Here is a 22898-nt window from a genome sequence, read left to right on the forward strand (position 1 = left end):
GTAGGCAAATATTTAAACTGCAGGTCAAGGTTTAACGATTTCAGGGAGTAGCATTAGCCTATGCTGGGTAAATATTCCACATTTTTATCTTTGCTCGTGAAACAGAGTCATGAGACGTGAACAGAGAGACACTTTCACTCAGGACAAAGTCGTGGACAATGGAGTCAGTGAGGCCTGAGCTCCTACCCGCTCCCTGTGCCTGTCCTCTGTTCTGGTGGTGTTCTTGCAGCCGGGATGCCAGACCGTCGATCCTGAGGAGAACCACAGAAAACACAATCAGAACCAGTGACGTGCAGTCAGGGGAGGCAGGTGAAGGCACGGCCTCACCTGCCGTCATGAAAGGAAAAAATTAAAAATGGAAGAAATAAATTAAATGGTTATATTTATACAGTGATGTGTATTATAAAATTATTTTCCGTTTGACGTCACCAATTTTAGGTTATTTTCATTCAAAAATTGCAGAATTTTCATATTTACCGCTGAAATACTGATTGGAAACCTGCGATGAGCCACCAGCCAGCCGAGCCTCATTATGGATTGACCAATGACTCGGCTAGCTGTGCTGGTAGCTATACAGTGAGACCGTAATGCTATCTTTCTATATGTCGCTATTAAAATGCTCAAACACGTTTGCTCTATGAACTAAATTCCCATAATTTAACTAATGTATATAATGTACAGTGTGTGTTTTTTTTCAACAACTGCATGTGTGTAACGTCTTTCATGAGTTCAGCGGTCCTGAAACCGCTGGGAAGAGGCACTACGTGAGGCACGCAGTTCTCCTGACTCATGGTAGGGGGCGCTGGTGATCCCAGAGAAGAAGAAGTGACAGTAAACTGTGATCTACAGTCAAGTGCAGCCATTCATTTATTTTTCACTCGCCTTGCCTTACTATAAAAATGGAGGATTACATATTGAAGGAACTCAACTCAAAATTTTTTTTGCTGTTTTTGTTCAGAAGGAGCTGCGCATTGACTTCATTTATAAGTAAATGTAACAAATAAGTATGTAGGAAACAACATAACGTTTTTTTAATCAAATGTGCTAATTGTTACAGTTTGTATGTGTAAATAATTCTGCTCTGAGACTTTAAAAATGACCTGTTGCTAATTAAATGGTGAATAAGCTAAACTGTAGGTTCAAGATGAAACAGAACAAATTTTACATTGTATTTGCAAAGAAATTAATTGTCAGTCTTCCCAAACTGCGTAGAGAAAAAAGAAGACACAATATGTTCTAAAAAGTAATTTCCTCTTCATTTAATGTCAATACAGGATTATTAATATATGTCACAAAATATGGAAACCTTTCACAGCTATAGCATACACTAATCAAAACTTGTCATATCATATATGTCGACATGTTCATTAAAAAAAGAACATGTGATTTGTGTAATATGATCCATACTTATATGAAGCCTCAAAAAAGGAAAGTTTGTAGAATATCAAAAATTTTCAACGATGCCACTGCTTGTTCTGATTAGTGTGTAAAGTCAGGTGAAGCTCATTTGTAAAGTTTTAGGGATTTGCTCCAGAAAAAAAGTCTTCTAAATGGACAGAAAAATAAAACACTTTTATGATATTAATATTATAGGATAAAAAGTTTTGAAAGTGTTTTTCAAATATGGTGAAACAAATTTCTTTGAATAAAAAAAAGTTTTTTATGGATCTACTTCATACTGTTTACAGTCTGATCTTTCATTTGTCAGGCATCTGCCTGACATCTGCCTGACAAATGAAAGATCTTAAATCAAAACTATTGTAACACAAAATACAATAAAACAATACAACAATATATACAAAAACAATTGAATTCTGAAAGATTCAGCACTTGTTTGAATTAAATTTAAAAACATGAACACAGAAATGCAGGTTTGATGATGAAAATAATGTGACTCAAGCTAACAGTTGTAAACACGACGATGTGAGTTTGTGTGTAAAAAAAGGTTCCAAACCTCTAATCCTTACTCTAAGTGTATAAACAACTCTTTGGGTTCAGTTCAATGTTTTCATTCCAGGTTTGCTCACCTTGCAGATACATCTCTTCTCCTTCGGTGAACATCTGATTGCACCTGCTGCATCTGGCACAGCTGGGGTGGTAATGCTTATCTCCTGCCTGGAAAACACACAGAGTGCACAAAAACAGCTTGGCATCAGAAGGAAATGATGATCAATGCAGCTTGCAGTACAGCACGGAAAGCAAAGTGTAAAGAACAACATAAATAACAAAAACCCCGAGCTGTACCTCAGCTCAGCTGCGTTTGTGTCCCTTAAAGACAAACACGCTTTCATCAGATCCTGTGTTCTGGTCGAGGCTCTTCCTCATTTCAAGAGGAGCTGCTGATGAAATCGTGGTGCTGGGCGGTTAGTTAACATGTTCCCCATAAAAAAAAAATCTTCCTCAACATTAAGTAAGAATGGGAGATAATTTAACGTAAGTTTTCCTTTGAATAAGAACTGAAAGAAGATGTGAAATCCTTCTATTCATGCACGACCACCGTGACATCCGCCTGCTTGACAGTCGACAGTCGCCTTCAAATATCAGCGTTCCTCTTTGTGATCACCGCCATCCAATAAAACCATCAGACTGCTAGGGCACCTGCATTTCCATCTCCACTCATGTAGCACAATGAGCACCGTTATAAAGACTTTGTGACTTTGAATGAGGTGATAAATACTCAAGTGAAATCCAGCTGGTTTATAGAGTCACAAACTAATATTTGCATTTTAACATTTAACTGTATGAAGTCATCCGCAGCAGGGCTGCAGCGGTCATTCAGGGCTCGTCCTACCTTGAGTACCTTATGAGTATAATACTCATGTCTCGTCCACTAAAAGTGAAAATCTCTCTCAGGGATAATAGAGGGGTTTATGCTAGATGCAGATCGTCATCTCTTCTGCTATTGGAAGCTGCAAGCCTTTGCCTTCAGAGGATCAGACTGTGTCTTGGGTCAGTGAATAGATGGCAAATAGGCCTCTATGGCCTAACAATTTATCCTTCAGTGAACCACAGACATGTAGAGTCTGTCTGCCTCTGAGGAGGGATTACATGGGAGATTACCAAACTACATGCCACTAAGGAGCAACATTAAATCTGTGTAACAAGTGAATCTACACACAATCCAAATACTGTAGCAAATATAACTGTGTGTGTTTGTTTAATACGTTTAATTTAAGATTGCTGGTTCTTTGTGGAATTGCTCTAACATCAACTGTATGTTTGCAGTGTGTGTGTGTGTGTGTGTGTGTGTGTGTGTGTGTGTGTGTGTGTGTGTGTGTGTGTCTCACCTCTAGTACTTTCCCTGTGATGAACTGGTGACACGCTTCACACTGGACTCCAAAATGGATCTGGTAGTCTTTTTCACAGTAGGGGGCGCCATCCCTAAAAAGGTGATAGTTCTCTTGATATGAGCTGCAGAGAATTTGCATTTTAATGTACACACATATTTTTTTTTGGGGGGGGGGGCACTAGCTCAGTTCACTATGTCTTGGGCTGGAGATCGGCTTAAGACCCATGTCGGGTAACAAATTTCGGAGTGTGAACTGGCAGTGTGGGGGTGCCAGTTCACCTCCTGAGGACTGCTGAGGCGCCCTTGAGCAAACTGCCATCCCATTCATAAGCTGCTCATTGGAGCGCACCAAGAAGTCGCTGCCCACCGCTCTACCTCTTACCATCTTGTGTGTGTGTGTGTGTGTGTGTGTGTGTGTGTGTGTGTGTGTGTGTGTGTGTGTGTGTGTGTGTGTGTGTGTGTGTGTGTGTGTGTGTGTGTGTGTGTGTGTGTGTGTGTGTGTGTGTGTGTGTGTGTGTGTGAATGAGGTATGAAGAGGCCTGTACTGTAATCACATGTGAGTTGCTTACTTGCTGATGTACTCCCCGGTGAGCACTTTGCTGCAGGCTTTACATTTGAAGCAGCCCAGATGCCACTGCCTGTCCAGCGCTAGCAGGGCCTGTCCGTTCTTAATGTCTCTTCCACATCCTGCACAATCTGTGAAAAGCAAAAGCATCAACATTTTTAAAAAATGCAAGAAGACACAAGGCAGTACCTGTAACTTTTTAAAAAATGCAGCTTTTAATTGACTGATAACATCAATTTAATAATTACATACTGAGACATGTTTTCAGTAATGACCCAAGACACTAGGTGGAGATAGAGAGTAACCAACAATGTTCTGACAACTGCCTCCTTCTATCATCCACATTGCTCTTCCCAGAGCTCTAAAAGCTCCATCTACATTCAAGTAAGATCCTGAGGCTCTGAAAGTGTAAGAAGTTGACTCTGAAAGAACAATCATCCTGTCATCTCTTCTTTAATGAACGGAGGATGAAAGCTACACAGAGTCCACCGCGACCACAGGGGACGATAACCACGAAAGGCATAACGAGGCGAGAGGATGACGTGACGAGAATCAGCATGCCTTATTTATAGGTGACCTTGTCTAAAAGCTCTTCAAATGTGAACCGAGATGCCGACCGGTGGGGGGGGGGGAGAAGGAGGAAGAACGAATGAGGATGAGAGGAAAAGGAAAGAGGGAGAGACAAGTCAGAAGAGGAGGGATTCAGGGGCTGCACATACCCTTTTCAGAGCAAAGGAAATGCAGGGTCATGTATTATTTACCAAAGCCTGTGTTGGTATTATTCATAAAGGAGCATGGCTGGTCGAACGCTGCTGCACTCACAGATGGGAAGAGAGAGACATGGAGGAAAAGCCTGAATGATGGGTTGGCATCGTTCAAACACAACAGGGCTACACACGGAAGAGATCATCGCAAATATTTTCTATCACACTTCTATAACCAAAACTAGACTAGTGCAGTTTAACCCTTAACAGATTGAGAGAGGATTGACATCTTTATCAAACCTGTCACCATGAAGTTATAAAGAGTACAGTATTTTCCGCACTATAAGGTGCACTGGATTATAAAACGCATCTGAGAACTCATCTTCAATGAATGGTCTATTTTTTCATATAAAAGGCCCATTGGTTTATAAGAAATTTAGAAAATTAAAGGCTTTTAGGTGCACCTTATGGTGCGGAAAATACTGTAATCATTTATCTTATCTAATCTCTACTTAACTAACTTTGATTCGTTCAGTTTAGCTTGCCAGCTGCTGGAAAGACAATGTTCCCATGTTGACCTCGAAGTCTACCGAGTCTCCGTTCCAGAAGAAGTCCTGGGACATTCTAGAGTGGTCTGGTTTTTTATTTATTCAGTTCATTTTTCTTCTTTCCAGACATGATATTACAACATATTTTACTTTCATCAGTGTTGAAACATCATCAGCAACATCCGAAAAGAAAAGAAAAAAAGGGTTAACGGGTAGAAGCCATTGGCTTGTAAGATTCCCATACCCTAAATTATCAACAAAACATCTCTCTCATTAGAATATGTAATCAACAAACTCAGACATTAAAAGTCTTCAACCAGCTCATACATTGAATTTTGACAGATGTTATTACCCTTATCCACTTCCAGACATTAGCCTTTTACCCTAGACTATAACCATGTTTACATTTTTCCTAGGGACACAAGGTTTGTGTAACCAGTTTGCTGCAGACACTCAGTTTCACATGGTATTATATTGTCAAAAGATATCAACATGCTGTTTAAGTCTCAAGTTAATGTTATCCCATGTTATCACAGATACATGTTGTTGTTTGTTTGTTTTTGTTTGTTTTTTTGTTCATTAATCCATGTTTCTGACATCAATGATGTTGATTTTTTCAACTGTTCCTTGAATTACTTGACATGTCCAAAATTGTAGAGCTCCCACTATTGAAGTGACTCTGTTGTGCTGATCTTTGGTGTAGTAACAATTCTTGTCCATCTTTATTGCTCATATTTCACAGACTCCTCTGCACTCCTGATCACCATTGTTTTCATCTGGTCCGGAGAAAGCCCCTTTGTTCTGATGAAGATCCTGCAGTTGTTGGTCCAGTTGTTGGTCCAGGTGTTGTCGATCAGCCCATTCTTCTTCAGTTGTCGAGCTTTTTTAGCGATATCAGCATTCTTTTTAGTGAGATTCTCATTAATGTAGACATTTTCTCCTTTCAGTTTGAAGCCTTGTTTCAGAAGGGCTATCTTGTGTTTACGATTGTTGAATTTTATCAGCACTGCAGGTGGTCTCCTACCTCCAGATGGAAATGGGTAACATGTCTCAATCTGGTCCGGATCTATAGTTATCTCCAGGTCCCTCAGTTGAGAACTCACTTGTTGCTCCAGAGATTCGACGTCAGCGCTAGCCATAGTATGTCTGTAATTCCTCGGCTTGATTTTGATTCCAGTGATGATCACATCATTTATACGAATGCTTTGTTCCAAGTCATCCATTGTTTGTTCATCCATGTCTTTCTGCATTTTCTTCATTTTGTCCTTCATTTCTTCCAAGGCATCTAACACCAGTTTTAGCTTTTCTTCCAACTTTTTATCAAAGTCACTCCCTAACTTATCAAAGTTGCTCTTTAACTCACTCTTTAATTCTTTCATAGAGACCATCTGGTCTTTAGTATCCTCCGATTTTCCTTTTGGTTTCGTCATCTTGCAGAGAATAAATGAGAGTCAGTCTGGGTATGAGTTAGAGAGATAGCGACGACAGGAGACAGAAGAAAGACGTCTGTTCCCATTGAGAGCCGGAAGTGCTTCAATCTCATACAAAAGCCCTGGTAGGATCTGAAGAAGGTGGTGGTAGAACACACACCCAGGGAATATTCAAGAACTAGTGGGCTTTATCTACGATTCCAGAGGAAGAAGATGGTGTCTGACTATGCTTTCCAATTGCAGCAGAACCCAGCAGGTCACAAAGCTCTTTGTCAATCCCTGTAGAATACATTCTGAGATCGCAGCTGTCAGTTATGTAGAATTCGGTGGTAAACACTTTTGTTGTTGTACTGATCTATTTAAACCGTTACCTTCATGATTTGGTTTCTTGAAAAAGCTCATAAATAACTTATCCCACCAGTAGTCCTCCAACACAATGGGGCCTGAATACATACATTAAAGCTATAGGATGTGCGTTCATAGAAATGTGTCACTTACTGCTGGAGCCAAGGATGTCCTTCGGTCCCGGGGACATGGGCTCGACACAGTACTGACACAAGCAGTCCTTGCCATTGAAAGTCACTCTGTCCCCGGCGGGGAACGGTCGTCTGGAAGCACAGTGACATCAGCAGTCAGTCAACAAGGAATGAGCGCCCCCCCCTACGTAACATTTAGTGTTTATTAGCTTTGGCTTCGAGGCTGGGTGATGGGACGTCAGATGACAGGACGTGATGATGTGATGTGTGTCAACATGTGTGACCCAGGAGGTCATTTAGTCACATGACACAGATGTATCACGCACCACGGTGCCCTACATGTTCGACTGGAACTCCTCACATCTTGGACTCAAACTTTTTTTGTCCGTGATGATAATTATTCTATTATTATTCATATATTTCTGAGTAGAATTCTATTGTTGCTGCATTTGAAGACGTAAAATAAAGCACTAAAAAGCACAAAATCATCCAGAACAACTGAGATGCTTTGTTTCATATTAAATTTTTAAATATTCTTGTCCTTTTGTCCTCTTTGGGTGCATCTTTGTCTCCTCTTTTATAGCCTCCAGTATCTGATGTTAGTCTAACAGGCAACCAAATGAAGCACAACACCAAACTAATTTCTCTGACGATCAACACTGGTGGCAACACTTGGAATAATGTAATTAACTAAACTCAAAATTCAGCAAAGGCTGATTCAGTTTTGATCATTTTATGCAGAAACTTTACATTTTATATCACTAAGTTTCTCTGGGATGATCTATGGTTTATCAGATATGAAGGGGGGGGAGGGGGCAGTACTTACTTGCAGATAGTGCAGACAAAGCACGCGGGGTGGTAGGTCTTGCCCAGGGCGGTGACCACCTCTCCCTCCACAAAGTCCCCGCAGCCGTTGCAGCGGGTGCCGTGCATGCGTTGGTAGTCGAGCGTGCACAGATAGTCGCCATTCTTCATGAAGAAGCCCCCCTGGGCGAGGTCACAGCCACAAACTATACGGGACATACACATGGGCATCTCTCACCATTTAGTGCTCATAGAACACAAAAGGCATCCAACCATTAAACAACCCAACCGTTTCATGCATCAGTGGCTTTGTAAAGAGCGGCTCCTCTGAGAGGCTCGCTGACTCTATGAAATGGATGCTGACTGCAAATCAGTGAAAGTTGGATTTTAACAGCTCTGTCCAGTAAAACAGAGCATGAAGTGAAACCCTTCTAGCAGCAGCGTTTGTAGTCACAAGGAAAAACCCTGAACCTTCTCCTTTTGGACAAACATTGAGGGCTGTGAATTAATCAGTGCTTTTTTTTTTTTACTGTTCAATGTAACCATAATTCTCTGATTGTTCAGTCCAGGAAATAACCTTGATCTGCTTCTTAAGATAACCCACTCTAAATTCTTTATGGTCCATGATCAGTTTCCAACAAGCTTCCTCCCATTCAAATTATAACCTTGTTATCTACACATGAAATGACTTTAGGTGTTCAGCTCCCCAGCACATGATCAGTGTGATTTTGTTCTGAACCCACGTACGAATAGCGCAGATCATTGTTGAGGGTCAGGTTGATGACGATGCCTCGTGCATAGCTGCTTTTGCAATATTTTCTTCTTGGCTGCTGACGTTTTCATTAATTTTGCAGATATGTTCAAATGCAATATTGATCTCTGAATGAAAGCAATCGTCACTACGGGGGAGTCCTGCTATTCTTTCACCCAACCACCAACCCTTGCCTAAACCAAACAGAGTATTTCCAGAGCATGAGAATAAATGAAGTGCAATAAATAAAGTGGAATTTACTCTGGGATTTGTAAAGTATCTATCTATATATCTATCTAAATCTCAGTCCTTCCGTGTGCTACATGTTTATGATTGGACAACATTTTCATTTAGTGAGTGAAAATGATTTCAGATATCAAACAAGGGCAGCTAAAGAGTTAAGCAATATTTCTAAAAAAAAAAATTTTTTAAAAGCCAAACATGTCACCTTTAGGAGAAGTGAAAGATTTTCATGAAAATGAATCTACCCAATTCCATCCAATCACCTGATACGTGTGGTTTGTGTTGTCTAAACTCCACACATAGTGGGACCATGATTAAGGTGTATTCTTATGCACAGTATTTCAACCACACAATGATCATATGAGCCGTGTGCTCCAGACTGTCTGGGATTGTAATAGGCTTTTGGAAAGGCCACAGCTTTAAGGGACAATATTTTGATGTTTGAGACGACTGCGCCTAATCATTCTTATGCAACAAGTCAGACTAAATCCTGGGGATGAATGGAACCGTGTGAGGGAGAGAATCAGTTTTAATTGTATTAGGGCTCAGGGTTGATGAGATTAGCGTGTAAGATAACTGAGTCGGGAGAGAATCAGCAGTGGAGATTTGATGACCTTTGACTGTGACTTTGACCTGCCTCAGATTTTCATGTCATTTCATAAAATGCACTTTTTTGGGAAACTTAACAGGGTCAATTCATGGAATGGAATGGAAAGTGAATTTGGAGGTACTGAATTGCTCCAGCTCTTGTGTGTGTCATAGAACAATAAAAACAAATGCATAAAGCAGCTGTTTGGGATTTGTCTGCCAAAGGATCATGTTTGTTAATAATCTCTGAGTGTCAGTAATCTCAGTTTCCTGGTACAGATTGGAGGCAACAGCACACAATAATGTCGACCAAAGACTAGGACAGAGTGTATTCTGGCTGTCAAAGGTCCTTGTGTGTACTTTGACAATTGTTAACATGTGTGCCTGAACACACACACACACGTACAATTTTAACACTATCAACTCTATAAATGGCATGTATATCCACTTGTAAGGGACAGAATTAGACACTAATCTAGGAGTTTGCTTGTGTTATTCTGGGCCTTTGGTGAACTAAGCGAACTCTACAGTGGCAACAGTCACGGATTAGCTGTAAGGGCTTCAGTGGGACAGGTTCAGTATGCAAGGAGACTGCTTGGTCTGCTGAGGATGTCAAGATAAGAATCATAACAGAAAGCTGAAAGAAATGAGACGGAACGCAGAGGGAGTCACAACTGTCACCAGTGATGGATGATAATATAATTGAAGGATGTATGTGTGAGACGATGGAAAGGACTTTGTAGCCTTCAGGGACTTGAACTACTCTGATCCACCTTTGGGACGCTTTGAGGTAAAAAATAAATCTCAACTGTAATTTTGTCTTTTTACCTACAAGGTAGTCAGACTTAAATCCCTACTCGAGGCTCACCTGTTCAAATGGGATTTTGATGTTAAAGTGTTGCTTAAACTGTTATTTGTGGATATCATTTGAACTGATATGTATTTAATGAATACTGATTAATGATTAATTTTTATATGTTGATTTCCTTTTAATTCTGTACCTGTTAAGTGCCTTCAAAGTACAAATAAAGTACAAATAAAAGGTATTATTATTACTGTTGATGTTGTTGTTGTTTTTGATATTATCATTATCACTATTACTACTATTATTATCATCATATTTAATGCAACAAAACCATGGACATCACAGGTAGAATCAACTATCACAATGAATGAAAGGAGGACAACATCCTAGTATTTTACTACCCAAGAATTTCCAGTTGACACCTAAAAAAAACTCATTTGAGGTCTCGTGTTAACAGTTCAAAGACTGACCTGGTTGATGGTAACAGCGATATCTCACATGGAGTAAGACTTGACCAAAATTACAACAATTGAAGCATATCAATGCCTTATAATCAATTAGCTATCATCACACCCTATTAAATAAAATCAGTTGAATTCCCTGCACAATGAAAGATCGGTGTCATCTGTCAGTTTTGTGTTGTTGTACCTTTACAGGTGAAGCACTTGAGGTGGAAGTGTTTGTTCTGTACTCGCAGCACCTCTCCTTTGCATGGCTCTCCACACTTGTAGCACTGAATCAAGGGCTTCTCTTTGGAGTGATGGCGTGTGTCCTGCGCATGAGCCACTGCAAGAGAGAGGGAAAGAGATTTTACCTTAGGATTCAATCGCGATGCCGATGAGTCACGGTAGTTTCTGGAGGTGGTAGACGACGTTTACTCCACTGGCTTGTTTTTGACATTGCATCTGCGGACGTGCTCTGCACAAGGATTTAAATCTGCAGCATCACCCAAACACCAGAGATGAAGAGCGACTGCTGAGAGCCTGTCAGGTTAAAAAAAGCACAGCACTGAGTGGGGCAGGACAACTTTGGGTTAAAGGCCCAGATAGCAAGCAATGACCTAAATATAATCTCTCTTGATCAGTAAAGGATGGGGATTGAAAATGCTGGAGGGGGCAGGGGGCAGTAAAAGTCCCGTTAAAAGGGTATTGATAACATCAGTTTCACTCAACTTCATTCTCAACTATAATAGACACAGAATGACAAAAGCAACCTTTGCAATATTGTAATATCATACTGTAAAAAGAAAAAAAAACTTTCATATGGCACTGTAAGTGAAGGTAAAGGTAAAAGGAAAGGAAAGCAACATTAATGTTAAAGGTCAAGTAAAGGTTATAGTGAAGGGAAAGCTAAAAGTAAAGGTAATGCTAAATGAAGAAGCTTATTATGTTCATTATCAGGTAATCTGCTTTGAGATGAAGATTTATTCTAACATGTTAACATAAACACTGTGACAATGTGGTGATGCTTTGAAGCAATATTTGTTCAGTGTGTTAACATTCATAATGAAAATGGCCATGATACACAGCATAAAGAGAGTTAGCAGAAATGTATTGGGCTAACAACATGACAAATACATATTTGTCCTAGAGAAGGTAATGGTTTCACTAAAGTGGTTAATTTATGTAGCTTCTAATCCAGTACCTGGTCATCCAATCTGAAGTTCCTGGACCATCACCCTAAATGGGTAGTCCAACTGCTGTTATAATAAATTATCTAAAGGCAAAATTATCGCCCTCAGTGGTGCTAACAAAAAAAATAAAAATCAAAGGTACCAAAAGTCTGTAAAATGTTGTATTTTGTCTGTATCTGTAATGATCTGATGTGTGTCTGAAAGTTTTTGTTGCCTTCTTGGCCCAGGTCCCTCTTGAAAAAGAGATTCTTAATCTCAATGATGGTAACCTGGATAAATAAAGGTTAAATAAAATAAAATAAATTATGATTTATGTTGTGGGAACCATAAACGTTCTATCAAGAAATCCATTTTGAGAAGATTGACTGAATACAAAACAAAAAAACCCAGTAGACATCATTCCTTGATGTGTAAAAAATGTTGTATAAAAAAAAGTACATTTCTGTTGCTGAAGACACACTGGTGGCATATACAACACACCAGTTTGATGTTTGCTCTGCTTGTGATGACACATTTTTAAATAAGTGTGGTTGTACAACAATGAATCGATCTTAATCTGAGTAAAGATTTTGACATTGTTCTCTTAGTGTCACATAATCATAATTACATGAGACAGATAAGCCATCATCAGTTTGCTAAATCTCTAAACTCCGTCATGTGCTTTTTTTCAGATCCTTGACATCACTAAAAAGTGTGGGTATGCCTGACACAGACAGACATGAATCCAGTCTTACCATACAGGATGGAAATGCTGCAGCAGTGCCGCACTGCACACGGCTTATCAGCCATTCTGAAAACAGTACATTATTTCTCATTCAGGAGCATTAACTCGCTAGGCAGCTTTTTGGTTCTTCTTTTCATTTCTCACTCTTTTTCAAACAGAGACACACACGCTAAGAGTACACATGAAAAGATCTTTGCTCTTTTTGCTCTGCAATGATTCACTAGTCTGCAGGGCTAAAATAAGACACCAACACAAGCACAGAAATAGCATCACGACCAATCGATGTCTACCAAAGAAAGATATTACTGTGGATTATTGATGACTCGGCCTACCTTGATATCCCACTACCACAGTTGCAGTCGCTGTGTGATGTGGAGAGGCAGCTTAATTGCAGGAAAATCAAATCACCAAGAGACTTTAATTTTGATAGTATTATTTTCTTAATGAGACAATTCAACAGTCATTTTTAATCCTTAAACCAGTATGTAAAATGTCAAATCATCAAAATCACTTTCAAAATGGTTCACCAGTGGACAGGACTCTTCAATCTAGAGAACTCCAACATTCTCTGTCAGGGGACCTCAATCAACCCGGCACCGTGGGAGCAGAATGAGTTGAGTAAGTGGTTGGAAGTAATTAATACATGACAGAGGCCTGACCATTAATGACTTGTGAGTAAGTGAAATGGAGTTTAAATTTGCAGCAGCATTGTGAATCTTCTGGGGAGTCTTTAATAGTTTATTGGGTCAGTCTAATCACAGCGAGTCGCAACAATCCAGCTTTCATGCAACAAATGCAGACTGATTTTTCTGAATCTTTTGTGAGGGTGTGTACCTGCCTTTTGTGCAGATCATGTTGCACAGGTAAAAAGAGGCATTCCTTGAAATCTGTGTAATCTCTACATGCTATGACATACAGTACATTGATCAGAGGTATAAACACAGTTGGCACCATCCAGGTCAGAGTTAGTTAATGTGTCCATGAGTTGTTTAATAGTTCAAGGATGCGACACTGTATCTCATGCAGATTTTCCTTCTTAAGACATGCCTGAAGTTTGGGGTCTGATTTGACCCTGGTTTTATTGATATCTATAGTTTCATGTCATCTGCATAACGATGAAAGTGTTTCCTAAGTAAGTAGGTGAATGGAACTGGGCCGAGCAAACTCCAACACAGGTTCCTAGTTAATTTGAACAAACAGAATGATCACATGAATTGGACATCAGACTATTCTCAAAATATTTCACAAACTTGTCTAAATGTTGTGCAACTTTAAATGAGCTTTAACACGTATTTCCTTCATCAGTGGGGTCTTGTGTGCATACAGGCCATGGCTGGTGAGGGTGTTGATTTCCTTGAAACAATTGTTCATGTTAATTCCATGTATTTCTTTACTCTATGGACATCTCAGGTTTGATTTCTTTGAATGTGTGGGTTGACCAGGCGATCACCAACATCTGGTGAAAATTTCACATCAGTAGCACCTTTACAAATATATTTACTGAGAAATATGATTACATATTCAGTGCTTATACAGTATTACGCGCTGCTTATGAGGTCTTATAGCTGTATTTACTTTTCCTCTTAGATAGCAAACTAAAATCATTTGAAGACAGAGTGATGAATTTTGTTTCAACAATAAGCGGAATTTTATCATTTAAGAAGTCTGGAATTCAAGGCACTAATGAGTTGTGACACTGAATAGAAACCTAGGTTTGCCTTGTTATCCTCCATTAATGCTGAGTAACCAGCTGCTCTTCTCTGTTATTGAGTAAATGTCCAGTAAAAAATTATTTTGGTGAAATGTCTTTCATTTCAATTCCACAAACCAGAACAATAAAAGTGTCAATAAAGCTGTCCTGGTTTATGAACACCATAATAATATACTATAATTCCTTTGTTTATTTGTTGGACTGAATTTGAAAAATCTATACTGACCAGGAATGTGTCACATCTCTAGAGTTTTCTAGATTGTATGTTACTATGGTATGCAGCTTTAGATTCAGTGTTTAAGACCAACTCTGATGCAAGATAGAAGATTATTACTGCGGGGGCTAATTCTTTTAGGCTACCATTTCATCATGATGGAAATACGTTTCAAGAGATTGCTTATCCATACAGCACGGATAACAGAGATCTTTGTCGGTCCACGTTAAACTCTCTGTGTGAGGTTTGCAGTGATGTGAGGGCTGAAGAAGACCGGACAGCTGGAGGGAGGATGGGCATGCGGATATGTCTCCTTGTGTCTGTGATCTGATTTACACTCAGCAGGACAATGAGTCAGTTCTGGATGAACCAAACTACTGTGACAATGTCTCAGCAGCTCTGCGCTTGACATCACACCTCCATACAAAAGCGCAGACCATCTGCGTAACTGTACTCTGCAAGTAGGCCTTTACAGTCTAATTCAAGCAATAGATAAGATTACAGGTATCTCTGTTTGACAGGTGATCAGATCATCAGCTTCACATGTATTTGGTGGTGAAAATGTACCTGGCTCGATCAAATTGTGTATAATCACCACTATGGCAGATTAAATTCTAGGTCAAAGAGTGGACAAATAGAGTTTGACTTGTAATGTTATCTTTCACCTTTATTATTATTTTCAAATAACATAAAAGTTTATTATCAACCTGCCTGAATGTCTGATTACATCTTGCTCCATCTGTCAGGATGAGAACACATTCCTAGATTCATGCAGTCAGTATCTGTTCCTGACAACAGGTTCCTGGTCCTATCTGGAAAAATCAACAATCACAGGTATTTCCTTTTGAAATTCAATTACAAAAATACTTGGTGTATTTAAGAAAAGTAAGTAGAAGCCCCTGAACCAATGCTGACACGACCCAGACCAGTCTGTCCACTGAACCTTCACTCACACTCTTGGTGAGGTCGTGAACAAATCTACCTCCAAATGTCTAAATATGGAACCATTACTGGGACCAGTAATCGTGATATCACTGGATTTCCAGTTGTAATTATAAACAACATTGCTTTGGGCTCATGTTCATCAGCTTGGGTGTTAGAAGTTCAATACTGAACGCTGTTTTAGCTCTTCTTTGGTCTCCATACAAGCCTTTGAGGAAGAAAGGTGTGTACTGTATGTCTGGTACAGCTGAAAACAACAGCGACAAGAGCAGCGAGAGTAGATTATAGATGGAGGCCATAAAGCCAAAGAAGTTCATTAAAAGACACTGAAAATAGAAGCAGACCGATGATGAGGATAGAAAGATGTTTCCGATCACTGGAGCTTAGCCAGTATTTTTCCCAGTGTTCACTGTTTTCTACACAGTATGTAATCCTGTCTCCCCATCATGACATCAGGCAAAACAATCATAATATAGTGAAGTTGAGAGGAATCATGGGAGTTTGATTCATTTCTCTGCTTCACATAAAAAGTTGTTAGTAGCAGTTGGCTAACACTAATAAGAAAACAGTAAATCAATCAAAGATGTGTTCTGGTTCTGTGAGGTCAAGAAGCTCCTAACCCTCCAAACAAGGTGAGATCAGCTACAGAACAGAATTGTTCTATGCTCATGATGCTGTGTTATAGAGTTTCCCTCTATTGGTTGAGGAACACTGACTCACGATTAAAATAACACACTGGAGCCGTGTTGTGACACCATTTAAGTATAAACCAGAAAAAAGCGTAAAAGGGAGTTATTGTGGTAGGACTGTTCTCAGAATAAAAGGGAGCTGATGGTAAAAACTTATTAAACTTGTCTTGGAAATATTAATATTTATACACACTGCATGGTAAGTTATATCCTACTTGGAATCTCTGCTTCATTTCATCCACTGATCTGAAGTTACTCAGGCTGAAATAAATGAAGCACACGTTCACCTTAAATAAAATATACTACACTGGCATTATCAGAATGACTTTAAAGTATACTGTACAATGTGTTTTGACATAAAAGTCATTAGAGAAATCTCTTTTAAAAAGTTTAGCAGGCCTTGTTTTTTTATGTTATCATGTCAACAATAGCTCAAAGTCCTTTTACTTCCAAAACACGGATTTAAAGTAAATCCATTAGTGAGTCTTTAGGGGCTCTTGTGTGCTGCTAGATTGTATGTTATATAATGCAATAAATAAGTCAGTATGTACATGAAGCAATGTTAGCTCAGAGCAACAAACTGTAAAATACACAGTTGTCTAGTTTTTCTGAGTGCGGTTCACATTCCTCATTGTGGGTTGGATGTGTTGGCTGTGCTGTCAGAGTGATCTGTCCTGCCTCATCACCGGGGGATAAAGTGACTGATACGAGCCTGCACACACACACACACACACACACACACACACACACACACACACACACACACACACACACACACACACACACACACACACACACACACACACACACACACACACACACACACACACACACACACACACACACACACACATACACAACCATGGTGCTGAGGGAACAATAACCAGCAGAGCATCCCAAAGCCAGGCACAGGGGGAAAGGGGGCTGCTCTCTCCGCCCTTACAACCCAACCACCCCCCACCCATTTAAGCATTGCTGCGTTGGCAATAATAAAGGCTGAAGATGATGCTCTTGAGGGAAGAGCAGGGGGCCGTCTCAAATCCAAATCTGAAATTTCACAATCACATGTGCCCCAGCTTTCCTGCTAAATAAGAACAGAGTGAGGTTATTGACAGAGAGAGTAGGATTTGCTATAGAAGAGCCTTAATTTCTTAACGTCAATGAGATAAGATGACTTCAGTTAAATTATAGAAGAGAAATGAGCAGAGCTAATGAAATATTCAGTTGCTCGCGGAAGAGTTTCCAGTATGATAAGGCAACAAGAAAAAGCAGTTGTCTGCACTCCTGTGGAGTCCAGGGCGACACATTTAATCCAGCTGTGTCTGCTTCATAGGCAGCAAACACAAAAAAACACAATCCAATCAGTAATGCATTTCAGTTGTTCAATTGAATTTGGGATGAAATATTCCACGGAGCACAAAATAACAAACAGCTCAAAATATGACCACCATGACATCCTAATCGGTGTGTGTGTGTGTGTGTGTGTGTGTGTGTGTGTGTGTGTGTGTGTGTGTGTGTGTGTGTGTGTGTGTGTGTGTGTGTGTGTGTGTGTGTGTGTGTGTTTGGGGGAAGGTTTGAGGAGCTCTTCATCACCCAGACATAACAAGAAGCTCTTAACCCTCCCCTTCATAAATATGTATAGGGTGCCGCCCCTCCGCCCCACTGCCAGCGTCCCAGACAAAGCACTTCAAACGTGGGCACAAATTGTGGGGGGACCCTATCAGCTTCCACCAGGCCCCCAACCTTGAATTACTAATCCCCAGGGACCCAGGTTTGGAACAATGATCTGTACTGAACGGCTGAACGATACAGCCCTGCAACGTTTGTTGTTGGGTAGGCACACAATAATATTACTGGGCTGATAAACCAGAGTGACTTCCAGTCCACACACTTATCTCAAAGGACACAATGGGGGCCTCATGAACTGCACAAAGTTATTGTGATGGCAGAAGTGGAGCTTATATACAAGTCTTGGCTCTTTGCCTCCGTATGCCGGCTCATTGGGAACCCCCCCATTCCCGTCTTATTTCCTGTGATAATCAAACTTGATTGATGCCAGGCCGGGAGGATGTTTGCTGACTGGTACCCTGCGTGGCTGCAGTCTGTGTTATTGTGTGAATCTCATGTCGCTCTTGTTGTTTTAGCCTGTAGATTTCACACCAGAGATAGTCTGTCCCTGGATGACAACTTAGCCTCATCTGTATATTCTGATCCTGCACTCCAGCTGTACAAACAGTGTGTGTCTATGAGCGTGTGTGTTGTGAAAAAAAGGCTTAAGCTTCTCTTTAAGGGCGTAGATATGCTTCAAAGACAAGGCGCCAAGAGAAAGGGTTTTTTGCTCGTGAATGCAGAAGGCTCTGGAAGCTGCTGGGACCAATGTGTCTGATCGCCTCGTCCACACAGTCTGCAGGCTTTCTGATGCAATTTAGCGCAGAGAGCTTTATTAATCAACTAGTTGGAGAAACGCGTATACGTCTCAGAAGCGTGTGTAGATCAAGGTAAAAAGAATGAGACTGCTTCGCTAACAGATGGACCCAATAAATTACTAACTGTTTCAAGGGTATTCTTGTCTTTGAAAATAGGACAACCACCTGCAAGCAGACGAAACGCAAACACTGCAATCTCGTTATTATCATTCATCATTCTGAGCAAAAAGCTTAATTCAGTATTTGGTCAGCTGTGCCTCCCATTTTTCTGATGGGTAGCATGAAGTCTCTGGGAATCTGAGGTCAAAGACAGTCTCATAGCTTTCTGTTTCAGAGGGATGAAAAAGCCAAAGGCTTCCAAATTTGGATCCAGACAAGAGTGGGCAAGGCAAAGCAGAGGGTTAAGTAAACGGAAAAACTTCCAGAAGGATTGTGGGAGATGGAAAACGTGGCAGCCATAGGTTATGCATGTTCTGCCAGCGTGGGGGACTCGATGGCGAAAGGCCTTTTCTTTGTGGCCAGCCGAATCCACTTCAAGAGAAGTCCTCCACAGCCGGACGCCGCCTCCAACCACCAGTGTGCTGTCAGACACATAAACAAACCTACACACTCGTATCGTCAAAGAATATGTTCTTTCAATTATAGAAATACTTCCAGACAAAAAAATATAAATACAGCATGCCCACACGTAGAGCACAAGCTGGGTTTGTCAGCTCAGAAGTCAGAAATCATCGTGAATCATTTCCGCTATTTTCATTTCCTGTCCAGCTGATAATTTGATGTGATAGTTTCATTTGACTATTTCATCATATTTATATCACTAATCTATGTGAAGCGGATTCTTATTATTTGCGATCATCTTTATACAAGCTTTAAAAGTAAAAAAAAAACAACCTAGAGAATTCTTGACATTTCTAATCCTTTTGAATTTAAACATGGAATCTTTGTGACAAAAAAATGTGCTAACATAGCCTCTTCATATGAGTCATACTACCAAACAATGGTAAACCTCACGACTGTGCGCGTGTGTAAATCACCAGGAATGCTAACGTCTCTGGAACATGGCCTTCCTGACTTCACCCAGTTCATCCCTTCACGCACAACTGGGCGACCACTTACTGGTAGAAACAATCATCTTTTTTTCTTTAACAGGACACCATGAATGAGGCCACAGCTGACAACAATGGAGTGTACCTTTTAGATGGTCACCATGGTAACGGCTGCAGACAGTGAACGAGAAAAAGAGAGAGAGAGAGAGCAGGACCAAAGCTCTGCGCAGTGTGGATCCCTACATGATGCTACACTTCTCTCTGCATGTTATCTTCTCCATCAGCAGGAACAGAAAGACGGGCTGCTTCGAGCCACTATATGTACATTATCACCCTGGATGTTTACGTTTGCTGTCATGGACCTTTACAGCAGACAGATGTTTCTGCATACATTTACATAAACACTGACACTGTCAAATAGAGCAGATAGACTCCAGCCCACCATCAGCTGATAGAGAATACTGAGTCGGGCGCAGCAGCCTTTAACTACACACAATATGTTGCTGTGTTGAAGACGAACATTCACCCTGTGTCATTAGTCAGGCTTCTTCCAGGCGACACACACATAAAGAAATGCAGATCAGATCACTGCCTAAAAATCCATTCCAACTAAATCTAACCGACACACTGCAGACAGTCAAAAGTACGACTAGGAAAACCAAATGCCATCCAGTAAAACACACTCATCACACACACGGATACCTTTTTCCTTGACCATGACCATTGGAGTCCAGGTACATCTGCACCAGCAAGGCTCTGGGTATTGATAACCAGAAACACAGCAGCAGCTAGTCCCTCTATTCAGTCAAGACTGAGGAGCAGAAAGAGAGACGGCCAAAACACCAGAGAGGGAGAGAGAGAGAGAGGGAGAGTGAGGGAGAGAGGGAGAGAGATATAGGCGCTTATAAGCTCTCCACCCCGAAAACACAGCTACAGCGTGGTTTCTGCCTCCTGACTCCTCCTCTTCCCTTCCTGCTCCCTCTCTCAGCCGTGTGGTGTCAGCCACCTCCTCACTGCAGCAACCAGGTGGCTGCTGCTCCACCACCAAACCGATACATGTGTGTGTGTGTGTGTGTGTGTGTGTGTGTGTGTGTGTGTGTGTGTGTGTGTGTGTGTGTGATGTGTGTGTGTGTGTGTGTGTGTGTGTGTGTGTGTTGTACTGTATATATACACATGGAAAAAAATTGTTGGTCCCGTCAACAAGAAGGACAAACCCACAATGATCACCAAAATAACTTGAAACAAACAAATGTAATCATAAATAAAGGGCGTTTTCTCCAGACGACATGTTTCAGCTCCTTCCACAGATGTTCAGTAGATTTTAGATCAGGCGTCTTGAAGGCCACCTCAGAATACTCCAACGTTTTCCTGTACCTATTGTTTTTAGCTGTGTGTTTTGGGTACAGTGTTTTCTGTACTATAAGGCACACTGGACTATAAGACGCATTTGATTATTAGGTGTATCTGATTATAAGGCACACCTTCAATGAATGGCCTTTTTTAAAACTGTTATTATATATAAGGTACACTGGATTATAAGGCGCAGTCGGTTTTTGAAAAAATTAAGACTATTTAGTGCGCCTTATGGAGTGGAAAATACTGTAATTAACCTGTTGGAAGACCCATGACTCAGTTTCAGACAAAGCTCTCTGACACAATTCTGTCCAGAACGCCTTGATTCTGTCGAACTACATGAACTATAACTCGAAATAAATGTCTGATTTTCATTGATTAATTTTCAATCAACTATTATTTGTGGGTTTTTCTTTCATTGATAGAGTAACAACAGTTTTGTGCATGTGTGTATACGTGTATCTATATATGTATATACATGTATGAAATATACTATATATATGAAGTATATATATGTATATATATATATATTCACATATACGGTATATGTACATTCATACATACACACAGTATATTGATCATATATATACTGTGTATATATACCATATATATGTATTTGTTTGTATGTATGTATATACATACTTGTGTGTATATAGACATAGTTGCTGGACGTATATATACATATGTACACACACACACACACAGTCACGCACGCACGCACGCACGCACACACACACACACACACACACACACACAGGTTACCTTATTAGATAATCTAATCATAACCAGGCTCACCATGAGCACCTTGTGTTATTAATAATCGCACCTTTTTTAGTACAGTAGACTGTGTTCCGTTTGAGAATCGCATGCGAGAGGCCATTTCAGGACAGAGGTCAGATTTACTTTGCTCTCTACCGTTGGCAGTGAATTACATGTTCAGAGGATCCTCTGGAATCCAATTACAGAGACGATGGTCGAGGATGTTCCTGTCTAACAAACACACGAGCTTCATTATCACCTGCAGCATAAATTATAACACAGTCGGTATTTGCATCTCAATGACTGGTTAAACCTCATCTATTATCTACCCACAGCTGCAATACACATGTAATGATTTACGAATATGATTTATCATTTGGATTCAGTTGTAAGTCAGCTGTCACACAGCGAGCAGCCAGCCAGGCCTCGGCTCCATCTGTCAGACTGGAGCCTCACGGCTCCTCTGTGGGGCTGAAGGGAACCAAGAGTTTTGCATCAGCACCACCTCTATAATTGCTGATGCAGCCGCCCATTAGGCTTTCAGTGTGCATTCATCCAACGCAGTGTCAACTGTGCCACCTGCTGGATGACCACCAGCACATACACACACACACACACACACACAGCTTTGTACAAAAGTATTTTCTTCTCATGGGACATTGGAGGAAACAGGTGAGTCCGTGGGTGAAAAAAACCAAACATCAACAGCAGCCTACTAGTCAAAATACAAATTTAGGTTAAGAAAAAAGGTTTTTAATGACCTATTTCTGAGAATCATATTAGAACGTGAGAGGAGTAATAGATGACCTGAGGTCAGCAGTAAACTGGTATCTGTGCTTTCTTTCTCTGGTGTTTCATTGTCATAGTCTGGACATTGCTGGAATAAGAGAATTTAGATACTCTCAGTCCTCAGGCACATTACAAAAAAAGTGATAAGAAGGCCTGTGTAACAGACTGGCCACTGAAATGCAAATGTCAAATTTTAAATAATTTATATAATAATACATTTCTCAAAGTACCAGACAGCTCCTCTTGGGTACATAGGAGATGTGTGTGGAAAGCGGAAAAAAATCAGCAATACGGGTCATTGTATATTAGGGTTAATCAGTATATAAACTATAATAATGATAATGAAGAAGGATGCTGATGCTGTGTCCTGAAACGGGCCTGTTATCATCTTCTGTTCATTGATCTC

The 22898-nt window shown here is 40.4% G+C and overlaps 1 protein-coding gene across 6 annotated transcripts in view; it reads right to left on the reverse strand.

Moving 5' to 3' along the window:
* Nucleotides 1-22898, reverse strand: part of LOC137603340 (actin-binding LIM protein 1-like) — a 42965-nt gene that overhangs the window by 10496 nt on the left and 9571 nt on the right. For 5 of the 6 annotated variants that reach the window (XR_011037261.1, XR_011037264.1, XR_011037263.1 and 2 more), the window contains exons 2-8: nt 10852-10989; nt 7839-8022; nt 7035-7144; nt 3859-3985; nt 3288-3381; nt 2028-2115; nt 187-251 (exon numbers count right to left, since the gene is read on the reverse strand). Coding sequence is in view for 1 of the 6 variants with exons in the window: in XM_068326656.1 (XP_068182757.1) it covers nt 187-251; nt 2028-2115; nt 3288-3381; nt 3859-3985; nt 7035-7144; nt 7839-8022; nt 10852-10989; nt 20294-20315 (828 nt within the window). In the remaining 5 variants the exon portion in view is untranslated. Of the gene's footprint in view, nt 1-186; nt 252-2027; nt 2116-3287; nt 3382-3858; nt 3986-7034; nt 7145-7838; nt 8023-10851; nt 10990-20293; nt 20439-22898 lie in introns of those variants that run through there. The other variant, XM_068326656.1, reaches the window with a different exon arrangement.

Source organism: Antennarius striatus, chromosome 11 (assembly GCF_040054535.1).
Source record: "Antennarius striatus isolate MH-2024 chromosome 11, ASM4005453v1, whole genome shotgun sequence".
NCBI classification, from domain to species: domain Eukaryota; kingdom Metazoa; phylum Chordata; class Actinopteri; order Lophiiformes; family Antennariidae; genus Antennarius; species Antennarius striatus.